This window comes from Acanthopagrus latus, chromosome 5, assembly GCF_904848185.1.
Source record: "Acanthopagrus latus isolate v.2019 chromosome 5, fAcaLat1.1, whole genome shotgun sequence".
Lineage (NCBI taxonomy): Eukaryota > Metazoa > Chordata > Actinopteri > Spariformes > Sparidae > Acanthopagrus > Acanthopagrus latus.
This window is the reverse complement of record NC_051043.1, coordinates 19,622,328-19,640,809: the sequence shown is the minus strand read 5'-3', so window position 1 is coordinate 19,640,809 and position 18,482 is coordinate 19,622,328. Positions and strand designations below refer to the sequence as shown.

Genomic DNA, 18,482 nt, shown 5'->3' with positions numbered 1-18,482 from the left:
TATATCCATGTATTCAAAAAGTTTGTCTGGATTCTTCAGGACAAAGATCTGACAAGTTGGTGTCATTTGCAGTGACGTGTATGCAGTCATCTCTAGTATCAAAAAAATGCCAGTATCTCCAATCTGTCAAAACGTATGTGCACATTTTTTTTCTTTTCACCATCTTCTCCTCTTGTTTTTTCCTCTTAGTCTCACTCCTTTAAATTTCTCCTCCTCCTCCGTCTTTTCTCTTGAGTTTCTCTTTCCACATCTCTCTCTCTCTCTCCTTTTCCCTCTGCCTGTCTCTCTTCCTCTCTCTAAACATATCCTTACGTGCCCACGCACCGTAACCAAACCAGCCTTCTTATTCATTTTGCACCGGGGTATCACTTTATTTTTCTGCTATTATTTTTTTGGTGAAGTCGCCTCGGTATGTCTTGCCCCAGACAGCGCTACACTGTCCCACCCTCATTATATTTTCACACTCCGCTACCCTAGGACACAGGGATATGCGCACACACACACACACACACACACTCGCGCACACATTTCTGAAACCAACTCATTTTTCATTGGGTGTGCTTTGTTTGTGCCTGAGCTGGTTCCTTGGTGTTTTAGAATAGAAATCTGTCCGTCTATATTTAAACTTTTTCTCTGGCATCTTCACAGCAGTAGCACTTGTGCTCCATAAATGCTTTTCTACATTATTCCTACTGCTGGTGGGTTCAGTTAACATAAAAAAAAGTTAAACACACTCCACTACACATGTCAAATCCCCAGAAAAAAGTGTGGTACAAAAAAAAATGGTGGCAACCCTGTGAGCAACTATTGGTAGCTCACAGGTTGTAGAGTTTCATTATGTGTATAGCTATCCATAGCTTAGCTTCTCAACAGTTTTTGGTGAAACACATTTTTTAGCCAATCATATCTAACTTGACTTTTTCTTCTGCTTAGCAATGGAAACTATTATTTCAAATCATTATAGTAGTGTTTAGAAATGAACAAATGACCCTATTTCTAACTGTAGGTAATGTTCAACTATTTGGAAGAAAAATTTACTTTTGACTCACACTACCATCTCGTCAAAAAAGATATATGCATTTGGATGGTGGCTGACTCCTCCTAAAATCCCAAATCTTCCCCATCTTAGCTTCAAATAACACCAAGTAACACTGAGCAACTTTCAAAGTAAAAAACAAACATGGTAATATATCTAAATTTATTACTGTAAATGACTGCAGGGACCAACTGCCTGACCAACTGACCCATCCTGACAGGTGCACAGAAGTAGGTGACATCACATTTTGGCCTTTAAACCCTGCCCAAATCAAATTACAAACACACGCAAAAAAAGACATACAGATATCTCACATTTGAAACAACCAATGCTGCTCTAATTTGGGCAGAAAATACTATGTTAGAATTGGAAATTGACTGCAGAATTCACTTCTTCCTGAACTTTTCTAAACCACGATGTAATTAATTGTGTACCCATGTTAACAGAAGCTTGCATTTAGCCAAATATCATATTCAAGGAGTTTACAATAATTGCGCTGTTCAGCCCCTTGCTCAACATAAAGCCGATGAGGCAAACATCAAATAAATAACAAATACCAAGCAACGGAGACAACAGACAATCAAATCTCCCTCCTATCACAGCGCAGTCGCTCCAGCCAGCTCGCTGTCTTCTTTGGGATGAAATACTGCACCAAAACCCCAATAATCCCCCGTCTCCAAAATCCCCATCTTTGTAAACTGTCTGGTAAATACACTAGGAAATGAATAAAATCTTAATGTAAATATATGGAAATAAACTGCCAAAGAGCAATATGTCATCTCTGATATATGCTGGTCTAATGCTTTTCGAATGGGGATAAGAAAAAAAAAAAACGTCGATGCATTAATGCAGAGCCCCGTGTGATGCTGAGTCTATCACTCTTGTATACACAACTGAGAGCTTATGTATTTACGCAAACACCATGTACTCTGGCGTGTGTTGTGTCAGCGAGTTGTAATGCAGCCGTGAGTTTATGTGTGAGAGCTGATAGATGCGTGTGTACAATGAAAAAGCATTTCACAGGTCAATGAGTCGCAGATCCACACGCTGCTCATTATCTTGACATCCAGTCGATGATCGGCCACAAATGACACCGTGATCATCACATCTTTAAGCCATCTTTTCTTCTCTCTCCTTAGAATCTGACAGCCATGCAGGGGCAGCAGGACTTGGTCCAGGAGGAGGGCCGGATTCCTCCCAGCCCCGTTTCTCCTCCTCCCTCCCCACCTACCTCCCCGTCCAATGCCAGCTGAGCGGTGCTGACTCTGCGTTCTTCCTGCGAGAAGCCAATCAGGAGGTGATGCGAAATGGCAGCCTATCATCTCGGACCGAACCCTTCTTCCTCCACCAGCTGGAGCCAGGCGTCGCCGCCCCGCACTCCCTGCCCAACGTCAACTGCAGCTACGGAAACCTGAGCGCTGAGCAGCCGATCCCAGTGGAGCTGCTCCAGGGTCCGCCGCCGCATCTGCTGACGACCACCAACCAGGTGACTCTGAATTGGAAGGTCAAAGGTCAAGTGGTGGTGCCCAAAGTGGGGTCAACACGGCCCTGGATACAGGTACCTGTGGCTCAATGTTTTCACTTCTTACTCATAAATGTTAAATTGTGCTTAAGGTTTTAGGTGTCACATATACTTAATAACCCCCCAAAAAAGATCAAATCCAAAGGTAATAAGAGGATTTCATCTATCAGTGTGTATCAATTGTCAATGTGTTGTCAATTGTTTTTTTAATATAATTGTTATTCATTACATTTTCAACATTGGCTAGAAGCTAAATCTAATCATTACTATGAACCACAAAACACTTTGTAGAACTGAGAGGCTTCAGAGTTTTCATCCTTTCATATTCCACTAAGTTATTTGATCAGTTAGTAATGTGAAAATATTGATTAGTACAGCTTTAAGGACTAAAATTAATAAATGTGAGTCCATTATGCAGAAATTACATTACATACATCATGTCCATACAAAAAGAATGTTTCCATGACCTACAACAACATTGTGATTTTGTGAGTGCAACAGCACTGTCGTAAATACAAATCCCACGTCTGTAACAATTTGTCTTTGTGATTTTGAAGCTGTTATTTCAAGGTGAAGTAGTGACATAATGTTGATTCAGAGAGCTGTTCATCCACCATTTAGCCACTGTGACACTGAATGTATTTGCTTTGTCTTCAGGTCCTGTTTTACCTGGTAGGTCGGCGTTGGGATGAGCTCGACCCACCTCCTCCTGCCCTCCTCCCATGTGTTAGAGCCCTGGCCATCCGGGACACCAGTGAAGCTGCACCCTCGGCAGGCTGCCGCCTCATGGGGCCATCTGGCATCTGCGTTGTCCGTCTGGAGATTCCCCCAGCTTGGTTTACACCACTGCAAGTGAGAAAAAGACCCTTTGAGGCGACTCTGCCATCAGTGGATGTGTATTACTCAATCATACCAGTGGAAGGCTCTGGACAAGAGTGTCCCTCCATTGTTAACGAGCCATGGAGAAGTCAGAGCGCGAACATTGGGCCTCTTGGAGGCCTTGGATTGGGCCTGGCCGGACAGTGGAGCCCCCTCCTGGATGGGGGTCTTCAGGACATGCTGAAAGCTGGTTCTGTGGCAATGAGCATGGGCCCGGTTTCTGCCAAAGGAGAAAGATTGAGACTGGATGACAATGTGGAGGTTCTGGTGCCACCCAGCCCGGTCCGACTTGGCAAGACGGTGGCGTTTGGCATCTACATGAAGACAGATTCGAACACGGAACAGTTTACACTGAGGTAGGAATGCAAATACTTTCAAAGAACTTTTTTTTTTTTTTAATTCCTTTTTCTTCCATTCCCTCTTATTTCTTCTCCCCTCATCCATTCTCTCTCATCTCCCAACACCGCCGCCTCCTGAGGTTGATGGCTGTCACCTTTGTGTACTCAGCCTCTTTCAGGAGCCAACATTGCAAATAACAACCTCATGAATATTCATGAGTGATCTAAGGAGAGAAGAAAACACAGAAAATAAGAGCGGGAGAAGCAGAAAGGTGACTCTGAAGGACTGAAGGTTGGGGAGACGGGGAAATGAAAGACGAGGCATAAAATTAGAGTAGATCCTAGTTTCTCAAACTGAAGTTGGTACCCGAAATGACTCTCAGGTGTGCTTTAAGAGGTCACCTACATGCTTTCCCGCATAAGCAGCAATATGTTCTCATGCACTTGCATCCCAGGAAACAAATTTCTTTTTGGTTCGCTGGGTAGAAAATAAGTTACAACCCCTGATCTAGACTAAGCATGCGTATCTGCATCCAATCTCGGGCTCATCATTTCACCGACTTTGGGGATTTCAGGCTGACACATGACAGATGTGCAAATTTATCATTGTAGCCAAAGAACATCCCAGAACACAACAACGTGCATGGCTATACGATAAACTCCTATGAGGTTGGAACTATTGAAAACATTTTAGAGAGCAACTTTGAGCAACTTTGGACAACATTAACATTCACATATTTAGTATTTATTGCTTGGTAAGTGTAGCAATCGTTGGTTAACATAGTTAAAGAATATTTGACTTTTCTGCTGTTATAGTCATGAGCAATGGGTATTTTATATTATGAATCATTTTTGTTAATCATTTTTCTTATCATGCCTTAATATTTGATATATATTCGTGAACTGGTGGATTTAATCAAGGGATGTATTTACTATCATAGAGCACTCACTAATAATTATGATGAGTGCTGATTAATATGCTATAAACATTTTGATTTAGCTGGTTCCAGTTTCGGCAGATTTTTTCATAGGATGGATTTTTGTTTTTATACTATATTCAGTTTTAACATGACAAAGCCAAACAGCCACATAGGTGTATGTATTGATTCTTGGAATTTCATGTGTAATGTATCCCAACACAAGAGTTACAACAAAGCTAAAAGGGCCCACAATCATAAAACTGGCCGGACATTAAGGAGCAATTTTGCATGTTTCCTGACATCACATGTGTAGGTTTCTCATGGATTTGCACTTTCTTAACAGGACATTAGGAGTCCTTCACAACGAAATCCACAGTCCAGCACCATTAAACAACTTAACCAATTTACCTGCAGGCTTGTATAGGCAACCAGGAGAGATGGGGATGGTTTCATTTTCACATCATGTTAAAGACCTGAGGCAATATTCCATATTCCAACACATTTGTTGAAATATATTGGGAATAAAAAGCGAGAGGATTGCACCGGCGCGTTTCTTTGTGCACAATCAATCCTGAGGTCACCTGAGGACGCTGGAGGGAAAAGAACAAGTGGCTAGACTGCACTGCACCTCATCCCACTACCTGCTGACAAAACCCACACACAGGTCACACAGACAGTGGGAAATAAATACTCCACCGACATCCTGCACACACTATTTTTCTCTGCCCTGTATACACACACGCTTCCTCACTGTACATGCACACATGGATGCTTTACACCCTTGTTTGCTGTGTCTTACAGCACATACAGGTATGTGGGTGTATTAAGTGATGAGTTGGCCTCTCTGGTTCACCTACGGACACTTTGTCTCTGTCTTTGCTGCTCACCACCCCTGCTGTGTGTTTGTGTGTATGTGTGTGTGTGTGCACGTGTGTCGCACTACTAAAGAGAGAAATCACCTTCTGTTTTAATGCATCACATGTTCTTCTCCTGTTCTCCTGGGTTACTTTACTTTACTCTGACATTATCTAAGTATTATGTGTTGTGTGTCTGTTGTATTATGTGTTGTGTGTATTTAAAAAACCTCTATGCATGTATTCCCTGTATCTTTGGCTTTGCGTTCGACTTGAGATGTGTGTGTACGTGTGTGTGCGTGTGTGTGTGTGTGTGTGTGTGTGTGTGTGTGTGCATGTGTGTATGTGTGTGTGCCCATCCTACTCGCGGCTCTTGCCCTCTGCCCTTGCATACAGTCCAGTGGATAATCTCCCATGTCAGAGGCACAGTCAGACATGTAATAAGGCTTAAGTGGATCTCATTCCCGTGTGTGAGCTCTGCGCACATGTGGGCGTGCGCCACATAATAAGCCTTAAGTGTGCTCCATCACACAGAGGTGATGTGATTATGATAAACTGCTGAGGAGATGGAGGGACACGGAGAGAGGACGAGCGAGAGAGACGGACGGGAAAGAGACGGAGAGGAAAGTGAGGCAGAAGGAATAAAACAAAACGTAAAGGAGAGGCTGCAACTCCAGAGATGGGCAAAAGTGTCTTCTCACTTCCCAAGGAGCTTCGATGAGGACGTGAGGCACATTTGCCAAAACTGGGGCAGGCTTGTAGTGTCACATAACCACACATGGCTCTGTCACTAAGCGACTAACTCTGGTTGTATTGAGTTAGTTAAAACACCACTTTTTCTCTCTCCAACTCAGTTTCATTTTGTGACTGAGTCTCATCATAGACAAGTTTTTAGATTTATACCCCGATCATTTGATCATAAATAAATACATTTGATCATTGAACTCCTCACTGATGGAAGCCAAAGCCCACCACAGGTATACTTGCTCCCTGATGATGGATGATGATGTTCTCCCAAAAGCTTAGTAGTGGCCACAAAAAGTTGATCAAAACAAGGAGAAAATGCCAAATGTGAATGTCAAAAGTTTCCCTCTGACTTCCCGATGCACAGTAATTGCAGTCTGCGGCTCCAAGATGTTATTATAGATCTAGTGCCGGTGTCACAGACAGCGAATGGAAAAAAAATGATACCGATAGACAATTACACATGTTTAGGGTTGACTGAGCCCAGCAGACATGGGTGACATGTGCTAGATGAGTCTGTAATTGGTTTTTGACACTGGTGCTCAAGCTTGGATTTTAATAAGTACTTAAATGGACTCCCACGCTCTTTGTGCCGAAACCATGACTCACTTTGAAAGGAAAAGATGAGATAATGAGAGGGAGAGACCTTTTGGTTATTAAAGAAAAACCCAAAAAAAAAAACAAAAAGAAAAAAAAAAGAGCAAAGGTTTTTTGCGTTTATCGTGTTATTAACAAAGATTTTAACTAAATTTGCTTTTTTTTTTAATCAGAAAAAGGTTATTTGTTTAAAAAAAGAGGTTATGTCTTCAGCTTGTTATATCATCCTTTTAAGGTAGTGGTTTTCATGATTCATTAACAATGAAAGTGTAAGTAACTAATTAAAAAGGATCCAAGCTGAACCTTGGTGAAATAGAGATCAGCACAATCATCCCGTTCTCACAGCCGGGTTTTTAAGAAAAGATGTTGTTGTCAAGCCCCTGTCTCATGCAGATGCACCAAGTACCCTTAAGTATCTGTATGAGACATACCGGGCTTTCAGCTAACTCCAATATGAACCCGCTGCGACTATGGAGGCTCTAGACATCCGTCTCCCTCTGTCCACCTCTCATTAACCCCTAGCTTAAAGGTTACATGGTATTAATGCAGGTCTTTTTTTTTATCTCCGTAGCAGAAGATCCTGCTGTGTTTCAAGTTTGCAACATGCAACAGTGGAGAACGCACATTATCTCGGAGCACTTTTTAATAAAGGGCATACAGCGCGCACTCATCACTGCAACCTTGTCACTGCTCCTCTCATCCAGGAGTGTCACATCCTTAAAGGTGACAGTAATGATCAGATTATGGGACAGTATGAAATGAGATGTTGCCTGTTTTAGGCCGAGCAGACCTGTGCTGTGGTGTTTTTACAGCAGGCTAGAGAAACTGTCCTGCACATCCATCTGCTCTCATTTTTTTAAAATTAATGATGCAAAGCTCTAACATCCCTAATGTTAGGACTGCTGCATAAATGTTGCTGATTCATCTGTTGACGAGCCCCTCTTTCGTTTTTGAATCATCTTGAAAAGTTTGGGATCAGCCCTTCCTCTTACAATTTAAACATTTGTGAGCTTTTTTTTAATTGAAACATCCCTAATATGGCATTTACTACAGAGACTCATCCATAACGTCTCATTTCATATATTGCTCCTTAACCAGCGGAAAGAAAAACAAAAGACATGTAATTAATTAGCGTTCACGAATTAGTGGCACACCGTCACTTGTGACTTCAGAAGGTGAAGAGGAGGGCAAAGCCTAATGACGGATACTTGTTCTGTGCGGCTTCATTTCAGGGAGCATTCGGCCAAAAGTATTAAATAAAGTGTTTAATTCTGTGGAAACCCTTGCCACAGAAGTTTGATGCTTCTGAATCTGTGTTTAGTTGAGCATTTCAGACTTTTTCAGCGGCGGGACTGTTGACAGACCGAGGGTCAAAGTGATTAGTATCTCCCTCATTAAAAAGCTGTCATCTTGAACTGTGTGCTGTTTTGTTTGCTTAGTTAATTAGTGAGATGATTACTGATGGTGGGGGGGGGCAATGCTGTGTGAGTGTGTGTGTGTTTGTGTGTGAGAGAGAGATATAGATAGAGACAGATTGAGAGAGTGATTATCAAAAAGGCAAAAAGGTTTTTTTCCCTCTGCTTGTGTTCACTCTCATTTTACTACATTTTCTCTCACTCTATCTGTTTTTATGTGACTCGTATTATAACAGCCATTTGTTTTCGGTGTGTGAATTTGTATGCGGCCCGTATTTATGGTCCCATTCTATCTCTGTGTGTATTTGCCTGTGTGTGTGTGTGTGTGTGTGTGTGTGTGTGTGTGTGTGTGTGTGTGTGTGTGTGTGTGTGTGTGTGTGTGTGTGTGTGTGTGTGTGTGAGTAGGGATTAGTGGATTTTTCCTTGGATCAGAGGGGAGATGTACTTCTAAGGACCAGCTAGTCCTCTCTGGTGGTTACACACACACACACAAACATTACATCCAGGATGCCTTTATTCCACAAAGCTCCACCATCGATTTCACCTCAAATGCACTTTCACCGGCAAGAAGGCAGAATCAATTGTGTTCGGGGTGCTGTGCGTGTGTTTGTGTACATGGCCTTCGAGGGGAATTTCAGTATTTTTAAACCTGCGGCCCAATGTTTGCATATTTTGATGTTAAAGTGACTAATAGGTCAGAAAAGTTTTGGAACAGTTCCAGTCGATCTGCTCAGCTGGCAGCCGCAATGTAATTGAAATGGCTGCAACATAACCCCTAAGGGCAGCTTCGACTGTCAAGCAGATCCCCTAAAGTCATGATGCTATTGCTATTCTTTTTTTTTTTTTTTTGGTATAGATCTTTAGTTAAAGGAGACATATTATGCTCATTGTCAACTAGAATCAGTTTACATGCTTTAGTGCTCCAAAACACATCATACTCCCCAGTGCAGCAGCACCGTATTCCCCTCTTTGTCTGAGACGCTCTGCTTTAGCTCCTGTCTCCTCGAGGTGCCCCTCCTGAAAGCCGAGTCTGACCTGATTGGTCAGCAAACACACGCCTGAGCCAGCACCGCTCACTGTGTCTCCGATTGCCTCTGTCGTGTTTTCAGCCTCCAGTTAGCTTCACTTCTAACCATGAATACAGGCATTTAACTCATTTCTTTTTGCCACTGCTTTTAACTGAAGCAATTCAAGTCTTTGAACTGCATTATGACTCTGAATTTACAGACTGGTTTCTTTTAAAGCGTTTCTATTCTAGCCTTCTTGTTTTTTTTTGCAATTTTTAATGTCCTTTAAATTAAATTATGTCTTCTAATGAAATTTGTGTGTGCCTGTAAAGCACTTTGAGTTGCCTTATGCCTGAATTGTGCTATACAAATAAACTTGCCTTGCCATTTATCATCCAAATGTGTGACATGGTGATGCAGTGATGTCACGGAATTAAAGGCGGGACTACTGACGAGGCATTTGAGGCACTTCAGGAGCAGTGGGTTTTTTGGGGGGGCTTTTTAACTTGAGAGACCATTCACATGCTTATGATGTACCAAATAAAGGGAAAAGAAACAAAACATATAGTAGGTTTGAACAGTACATTCCATTGTGTGCAACCAGAAACAGGTGGTATATTGCTCCCATCCGATCCACCAGACTCAGATTTACAGAACCTCAGAAAACAGACTTTATTGAAAATAAAACTCGAGATACAGCCTTGATTCACTGTGATGGATGTGAAGATATTGGGAGAGGAGAGAGGGAGAGAGAGAGAGAGAGAGAGAGAGAGAGAGAGAGAGGGCAGACATCAGAGAAGCAGCAGTATTATTCATTTAATTACTTGACAGGGACATTCCGCAGCTTCTCAGCTGTGCCAGTTAGATACAAACTCATTTACATCTGTAATACCTGAGCGGGAGATAGAGACTCCTAACTCTTACAGAACAATAGCTATTCACTCCATTCAACAACTACAGCAACAAGACATTAAAACACTTCAACAATAACAAGAAGACTGCGTTAAGTACCAGAATATTTCCACACCTATCATGACATAGGATTGGCAGTGCATGAATTTGTGTCCTTGTGTGTGTGTGTGTGTGTGTGCATCTGCTTCAGTACACATTTTTCTATGTGCATCCTGTGTGAATGTGTGCCAAACGTGCGTTGTGTATATTCATGTTTAGCCATTTGTCTTCCAATTGTGCAATCCTCATTCTCTCTTTGCGTGTGTGTGTGTGTGTGTGTGTGTGTGTGTGTGTGTGTGTGTGTGTGTGTGTGTGTGTGTGTCTTTGGTTCAGTCTGTTCTCCCCCTCTTTATGTGTGTTTGTGTATCACTGTCCTTGTTTCTCTCCTTGCTCTTTGTGTTAAAACTCCACAACTGACAAATGCATTTTATGGAATTCTGGAAAAGATAAAGTTGAGAATGAGATGCATCTCTTTCAGCTGGGATAAGGCCAGTAAAGAGGCTTCTGGGCTGCTGAGAAAACCTGTACCAACATATTTTATTCACCGAGTGCACGATAATGTAGGATGGTTTGTTTTTGTTCTTCAGTTTTGCTTACAGTTTTTGCTGTACAGTATGTTACAAATTGTCCATAAGCTTTAACTTGTAAGTGTCAATAAAGCTCCTTTATATAAATGTTAGACTTAGTCAAGAGTGCATCAAGAATATTGATCAATTTGCCAAAAAAGACATGAAACATATTGTAGATCTCCAAAAAATCTGTCAAAAAATGAAAAGAAATAGGATGCTGAACAGTTCTGACTTTTGAGCGCCTACGTCCGCCCATTCCAAAAGAAGTCTGTCTGGCGTGAGAGTGAAAGTGAGATTGTTCGCTTGATTTCAGTAAGACGATGCCACGAACTGAATCAATTATGTTTTTCAAAATGTATGAATCTAATGAATCTTGTCTAGTCTGCTACGTTTCAGACGAACGGTGTGGGGAGCAACATGGATGACTTGTGTCTGTTCTCACAACTTAATGGAATACAAACAACAGTGAAAGACCATTTGTGCAAGTAGAGAACATCTGTCGTCTGCCTGCATCCATGTGTCTCATTGCCTTTAGTTTATGACTCGGACTTTCTTCTTATTCATCATATTCTCTTCAGGGAATATTTCACATCCATTGTATCTGAGCTGATGTCTTTGGCCAGCACGCCAAATAAGTTTTTGGCATGGTCATTGTCTCTGCTTTTCTCATATTTCTGGTGAAGATCATTTCATAAAATGATCAGGTAAATGTTTAATAAACTGAGAATGAAGGACTGAAAGAAAGTAAGATGGACTGAATTGGTGGGGGTAATGGAATAACCATCAACGTGAAATTAGGAGTGAGCAAAACAAATATTGCAGACAAATCCATGAATAATAAGAAATAAGGAAAACAAAACTTCTAAATCATAAATGCTCTGTTTACTTGTGCGTGTGGGATACAAACGGATAATCCTCCTTCATTTCCTTGCTGCTGTGTGTGCCCCTGCAGACCTAAAAGCTATATGAAGTGATATTTATTATATTAGCATCAAAGAAAATGACTGTGGAAGTGGGCTGCTGTGCTTCTTTGTAGCTTTGTGCAGAGTTTCAGCCACTTCAGCTCAATGCATTCATTTTACAGGTGTCCTAAGTAAACAAGCTCCCTCTCCAAACTTCCCTAGGGGCTAAGAATTTGAATACTTATCAAGTTTTATTTAACTATTGTAAGCTTTGAGTTTGTTTTGAGTTTTTTTAGACCCTCTAGTAGTCCAAAAAATGCTCCTTGCAGTTTTGAAGCACGGTCAAAAAGTTGCTCAGTCACAGCTATTGCGCCATAAAGTAAGGAACACAATGATTCTGTGCTCAAATACAATCGTTTCTGTTTGTATTTATCCCCTGGAGTGGAGAACAAGTAGTTTGGTGGAATAAAGCAGGATTTTTGAGCAATGCTTGTATGTGGAGCTCTATTGGGTCGTACCAATGCGTGGTTAGTGCCCAACTTCCACTGCATGGTATGGCATGGCTCGACTTGACATGCATGGAACATCTTCAGGGTTTTTAATTTGCAAAACTTTACCCCCTGCCTAGTCATTATTTTGGTTTCACCTCGGTTGTTACTCGAAGCAAGCAGAGCCAATAGTTAAAGGTTATGGATTTTTTTTTTTTTTTTTTTTTTTAATGGCCTTAAAATTGCATAACCGTGCTGTGGTCAACTGATGCAGTGTAGATGTTCCCCTGTTTGGATGCTGGTGAAAGGATCTCAAACCAAATTGATGTCTTCAGTTTTTTTTTGTGTGTTTGTGTTGGAGCAGATGTCACAGCAGTTTCACCCGCCGCATCTGTGGTGATCAGCTGACAAGTCCTGCCCACATTGAGGGCGACCAGTTTTTTTTTAAATTCATGTCGCCCCTCTGAACAAGGCAAAACACATTACCTCCAGACTACAGAGCAGCTTATTCCAGCTTTTTTCCTCCTCATCCTCAAAATGAGACTGTTAAAACTATTTCACAGCATGAAATGTCAGATTTATTTTCATTTATTATGTCTGTTTGCTGACCTTTACTGTACTACTGTGCATACTTAAAAACTCCATTCCTATATTAAAGAACAGCTGATTTAACACCAGTTTTTTCCAGGTAAGCCGCAGCGATCTCTGTTAGTCACTGGTGTGAATTTCCATGAACTGATTAAAAAACTCAAAGTTGAAACTGAAGCAAGGTTAAGAGGTCATTCGTGTAAAGTATACTAAAAACTGTTTTATTATATTATATACACACAGACACACACACACACACACAACCACAGCTTCCCACACAGAAACACATCTATGCTCCTGATAAAACAGCATGTGGACTCGCACACACATATTAAGGCAATCGCACACATTTGAAAAGCATGTAGATTTATAGATCCATTAATCTGCAAGTCCAATATTAGCTGACATGGACACATTTCGTGGTGGATGTGTAAAAATTGCTTTTTTGCTTTATTATTAGATGGCCGAACACCTAAATCCAGGAGCCGGTCTGTAAAATTCCTGCTGAGTCTGGGGAGGTCAGAGTCGAGCCTGCAGTCAGTGGCTCAGTGAAAACTACTTCCTGCAGAAAGTGCTGACGAAACATTTGTGACGGCAACTGTCAGTGGCAGCCTTTGTGTGATGATGCTACTGTAGGCCGAGCTAAATCTGACAAAGACGATTACATGTGAAACAAAAGAAAGCGGCCTGCTTGTGGTAACTGTTGTGTTATCCTCGGAGAGTAGGCTGGGACGTCATTGGACAAGTCAATACTAAAATTCCAGGGCAGGGATAATAACAACAAAACAACACTGATCCGAAGGTCTCCCTCACCAATGCATTTGGCCAAAAGTTCTCATCAACAACACGTTTTAGTACCTTTCTGGCGATGCTTCTTGAAAAAGCTTCCTCTGAGATGTCTAAGTCATCCAGCAGTGCTTTGTCTCCACATGCTGTATTCATGGCATCCAGTAAAGACATATGGTCATTAAGATCTTGATCATAAACCTTCCACCTCCATGCAGAGAAAAAAAATGGGTATGGTGGGTATGGAGGCTGACGTCCTAGGCAGGGTGTGCATCAAACCAGTCGGCGGTGGAATGCCACGTTATCCGACACAACTATGGAGGTAAATGTGGGGAGTTTCTTCCCCCCCGTGTCCTCTTCTCTGCTGCCTCTGGTCCATTATGCAGGTCCAGAAAAGAAACAAGCCTCTCTGTATTGTGGGCCAGTGAGTGGTTTATGTTACAGCACAACTATCAGTGGACATGCTGCACACACTGTGATGTTAGCTCCTCTCTGTCCTGGAACGTCTATACTTGCTCTCTGTCCGATCCCATTTCTCCCCTGGCGGCGTGTTTTTGCCAGGTTGAATGCAGCATCAGCCACTGGAATGTAGCTGCATATGTGCAGCTTGCCTGGCTTCTATCTCCAGTAAATCCACAGCTTTACAGCACTTTAACTTAGGCATAATTGTGTTTGTACCCTGTTTATTTATTGAGAAGACTTCACATTACCTGGACACGTTGATACCGCAGTTCTTCTTTTCCGTTAAAGAGAACGATGCACATCTTCTTTATTCCCATCTTTTGTTTCTCTTGGCAGTTGTCATCGTACTGACCATTTTCACTTTCCAAACAGTGATACTGTCTTTCAGCACTCTGTCATATCCATGTCAGCGATCGCAACTTCCTGTGCCTCTGACAAGTTTTCTGCCTCTACTTGCTGTTGGAGGCAACCTTTGAATTCAACTGTAAAACACAAAACAATCCGGTAGGCTTTAAAATTTAAGACTTTGATAAAACATTTGGTTATGTTTGGTTACTGCAGAAACGCACAGAATTTACTATCATTCTGTTTTGAAATCTATTCAAATTAGATTAATGTGTGATGGGGCTGTCTCTTGTCAATCTTAGTGTGGTTATACACGTTTACCTGGTCAGTGGCGCTTCACTTGAAACTTTGACGCGGTACGGAATTTCTGGAGCTGCCTCTCTGGTGCACTTGTGCAAAGAGCGTGAAAAGTCCATATGAGGAAGAGGTCAGTAATCAAATCTCCCAACAGTCTTGTTTTTTTATTTTTTATTCAACCTACCTGTTCGAACAACCTTTTCCTAAACCTAACCAAAGAGTTTCGGAGCCAAAAACTATGCCACTGATATGACACTGAACTGAAAAGTCTATGCCCAACTTTCTAAACAATATAAATAATCAGACTGTGTACCAACCATGTTTAAATGCAGAGATAATTGTATTCAAAATATATTTAAATTGAATGCAGACACTCCACATGCAGGGTAGTGATTTATTCACTCGAGTTCATTTTAACCTCCTATACTAGATGAATCCACATACATCCACTGGAATATTCACAGACAAAAATAGCGCACGAAGACGCAGTTAACGTGAAAAGACAGCTTGAAACAACAAATATGCAGAAAATAAATCACAAGAATGAAACAATTGTGCACGTTGACTGTAACAACACAAGCCCTTGACAGCTTTTAGTACACCCCCAGGCCAGACAGGCTAAATCCAGCCATAATGTGGTACATGACTCAGCTACAAGAGAAAAGGACACAACAGTACGCCCAGTTTGATTTTATGTATTACACATGACAGCTTTTGTATGATTAATTTCCTATTGTGGACTAAGGAAACCTTGTTTTCTTTTATGGTACTGTTACTTCTTGATGCTGAGGCATATGTGACGATGTAGATGGTTGGACCTATTGTTCAGCGTCAGCTAATTGTTAACATTGCTCTTAAAATAGGGAAAAATGAGAGAGGAGCTTTCAAATAGTTAATTTTGCAGGAGATGAGGTATTACTGTCAGTCATATAACTTCTGAATATGAGTCATCTGCTAATTGGTATTATCACCTTTTCACTCGACCATCAATCACTAACAAAATACAGTAGATGGGTTAACCCTCTATGACAGGAAACACACACACACACCTACGCTCTCTCTCTGTTTAACCATCACAGTCACTCCGTCTCTGTTTATTCCCCCTAATCCGGCCGTGTGCTATCCTTCGTTCTACAGCATTCTTCTTCTACTTTCATTACTCTTCAATTTCTATGTCAGAACTCCCTCGCTCTCTCCTTCCATCTCAAATCCTTCATGAATATGCATAAGGGTGTTATTTGCATTGCTGGCTCCTGAAAGAGGCTGAGTACACAAAGGTGACAGCCATCAACCTCGGGGATAGTGCCGGTGTTTGTGTTTCGGGGCTCTGCATGTGCAAGAAGAAAATAGACAGAGGTAGACACGGAAGAGGAGTGGGAAATGAGGGGAAGAGCGAGCGGAGCAGAGTTGGAGAGAAGGAAGGGGGGATTGTGGGATTTTTCTTGACTGCGGCGCTCGCTAAGTGATTGACATTATCGCAGAAATTCTAATTAATATGTCTCTGAGTGCGAGTGTGTTTGAACTGAATTTTGAAACATTTTTGGCTTTTGAACAGAGTTATTGAAATGACACTGATCCAGAGCACAGCTGTGTAATTTATATGCACACATGTGCCTTTAGCTTCCTCTTCACACAGATCTCACCAACTCCCAACACTCCTTTTCTTCATATTTTTCCTCGCCTCTTTTCGGTCTTGAGTTTGCCTTTGCCGACACTTGTTTGGGGATGCTTGATATGCAAATGCCTGGCCGGTTATTGTGCTGTGTTTATTGTTTGTTCCGCTCCTTGTTGCAGAATAGAGGAGCCCCATTTAGAAACGGGGCTCCTCTGTACGCTGCCTGCATTCCTCTGCATTGGGGATGCTCGGAGTGGCATGTCGCAAACCAAAGTGTTATATATGTGTGCGTCTCTCTGTGTGTTTGAGCATTTACCTCTAAGTTACCCCAGGAGTTATAAAAAGGAGTTCTGGGATAAGTTTGTTTTTATTTTAACAACCAGGGGGGGAAACAGCTGATGTTTTTACAAACACAGAGAAATCCCCTCCTGCAGCTTTTCACCCTGGGATGCAAATAACATTTTTATTTTCTTGGCCTGGGACCCAAGCTCATGAAAACGTATTGTCTGTTTTTATTATTCTGGGACCCTCTTGAAATAAGCTACAGATGTTCCTATTGTAGAAGTCCCAGTTTTTTACCGCATGTTGGCTACACTGCAGCTGCACTTTGGCTCTGTTTCCAAAACTGGGTATTTTTTTTAAAATTACTAGACAGTGTGGTGTGTAGCTGGTCTGTTTCATTGGTTTGGTTTTATTTCCATACAATACTTTCATTTTGTACTTAATAGATGTTGAAGTTTGAATCCAAATGGATTGAAATTGCTTTTTTTTGTCTGCTACAGCAGAGATAGTATATCTGCCACCTGCCCTGTAAACTACATGTCCTGTGTTCTCTCTGTACCAGAAACCAAAAAGGCAAATATATGTGTGTGTGTGTGTATATATATATATATATATATATATATATATATATGTCTTTGATGTGTGCATTAAAAACCTCATGAACAAACAAAGAAAGGTCTTCCTAAGACTTGTGAGCCGCAGGCAAGTTTGTTTATTTTCTTTCCTTCATCTGTACCACTCCCTTGCTGGAGCTCAGCCTGACAGATCCTGCTGTACATAAAAGCCAGCAGGGTTTTATTCTTCCTTTTAATAATAATAGCAATACTAATGAGAATAATTATTATTACTTTTGACTGCAAAAAGGGTTAACTAAAAGTGACTTAAGATGGACTTTAATGCAAGATAGAGGATACAATTTGGGACTCTAGTCCTCATTAGTAATTCTAAAATATTATATAAGAGGAAATTTTTAGCCTAAAGAGTTTTACTCAAAAGAAAATCACAAAAATTATCAGTAGTTTTTGTTATTATCTTGAAGACGTCAATGTATTGTGTGGCAGAGATATCTACTTAAGTTAGCATGCTTGCCAGCTAGCCTCCGGCCTGTCCTGTCTTTTAATAACCCCATTAGCTCCCAGTTCAGACAACTAGCTGTGCTGCTAACTAAGCTAACTAGCTAACAACAACTGCACTTAGCCATAGTTAGCAGGTACTCTGGTGATATGCTGCCCCTTATTTCTTGAAGTATGAATTCAAGAGATGGACATTTTTATTTTTACATATTGCTCTTTCACTTCAGTTCTTACATTTTTCAATTGTTTTCCAGTAAGCAGGTCTGAAGAAATAGCTCAGCCATACTTCCGTCAAACTTAAATTAACTTACAAAGTTACATTATTGTGCTTAGTACACTGTTTACCGGGCTTTCTAAGCTTTACTGGGCTTACTGTAGCAGAAGCATATACTGTGCAAAAAACCTGACTCTCTCAGTGCCTGTGCCTGGCAGGCCCATTCGGTAATCCATCCATGGTGAGGCTTTCCTCTTTTACCTTTAACTCTCTCTATGAAGAACGCCTTATACCAGATCTGTTGTTCCATTTTGATCACACAATTGGATTCTTTAGGCTGAATCTCGTCAACATGGCCCTTCATTGTTGCAGAATGGTACCGTTCTTTAGAGACGTTTTGCTATAAGTAGCTTGTTTATCTGCTCAACACATTGTACATGTGTTTGTGTTCCTTCCCCACTTGCTTATATGCCACCTATGCTTTAGTTTATCCTAACTTGAAATACACAAAATCGCATCCGCTTTCAGTAGATTTTTCAATTCACTGTGCACTGCGGGGAGCCCCATACAAAAGCCCCCAAGGCGAGAGCCAGTATAA

General features: G+C 41.3%; 1 protein-coding gene across 1 annotated transcript in view; it reads left to right on the top strand.

Moving 5' to 3' along the window:
- The window catches only part of si:dkey-215k6.1 (transmembrane protein 132C), a 254,962-nt gene that overhangs the window by 82,624 nt on the left and 153,856 nt on the right, over positions 1 to 18,482 (top strand). The window contains exons 3-4 of the mRNA XM_037098267.1: positions 2,176 to 2,594; positions 3,216 to 3,793. Of these exons, the coding sequence (XP_036954162.1) occupies positions 2,176 to 2,594; positions 3,216 to 3,793 (997 nt within the window). The remainder of the gene's footprint in view (positions 1 to 2,175; positions 2,595 to 3,215; positions 3,794 to 18,482) is intronic.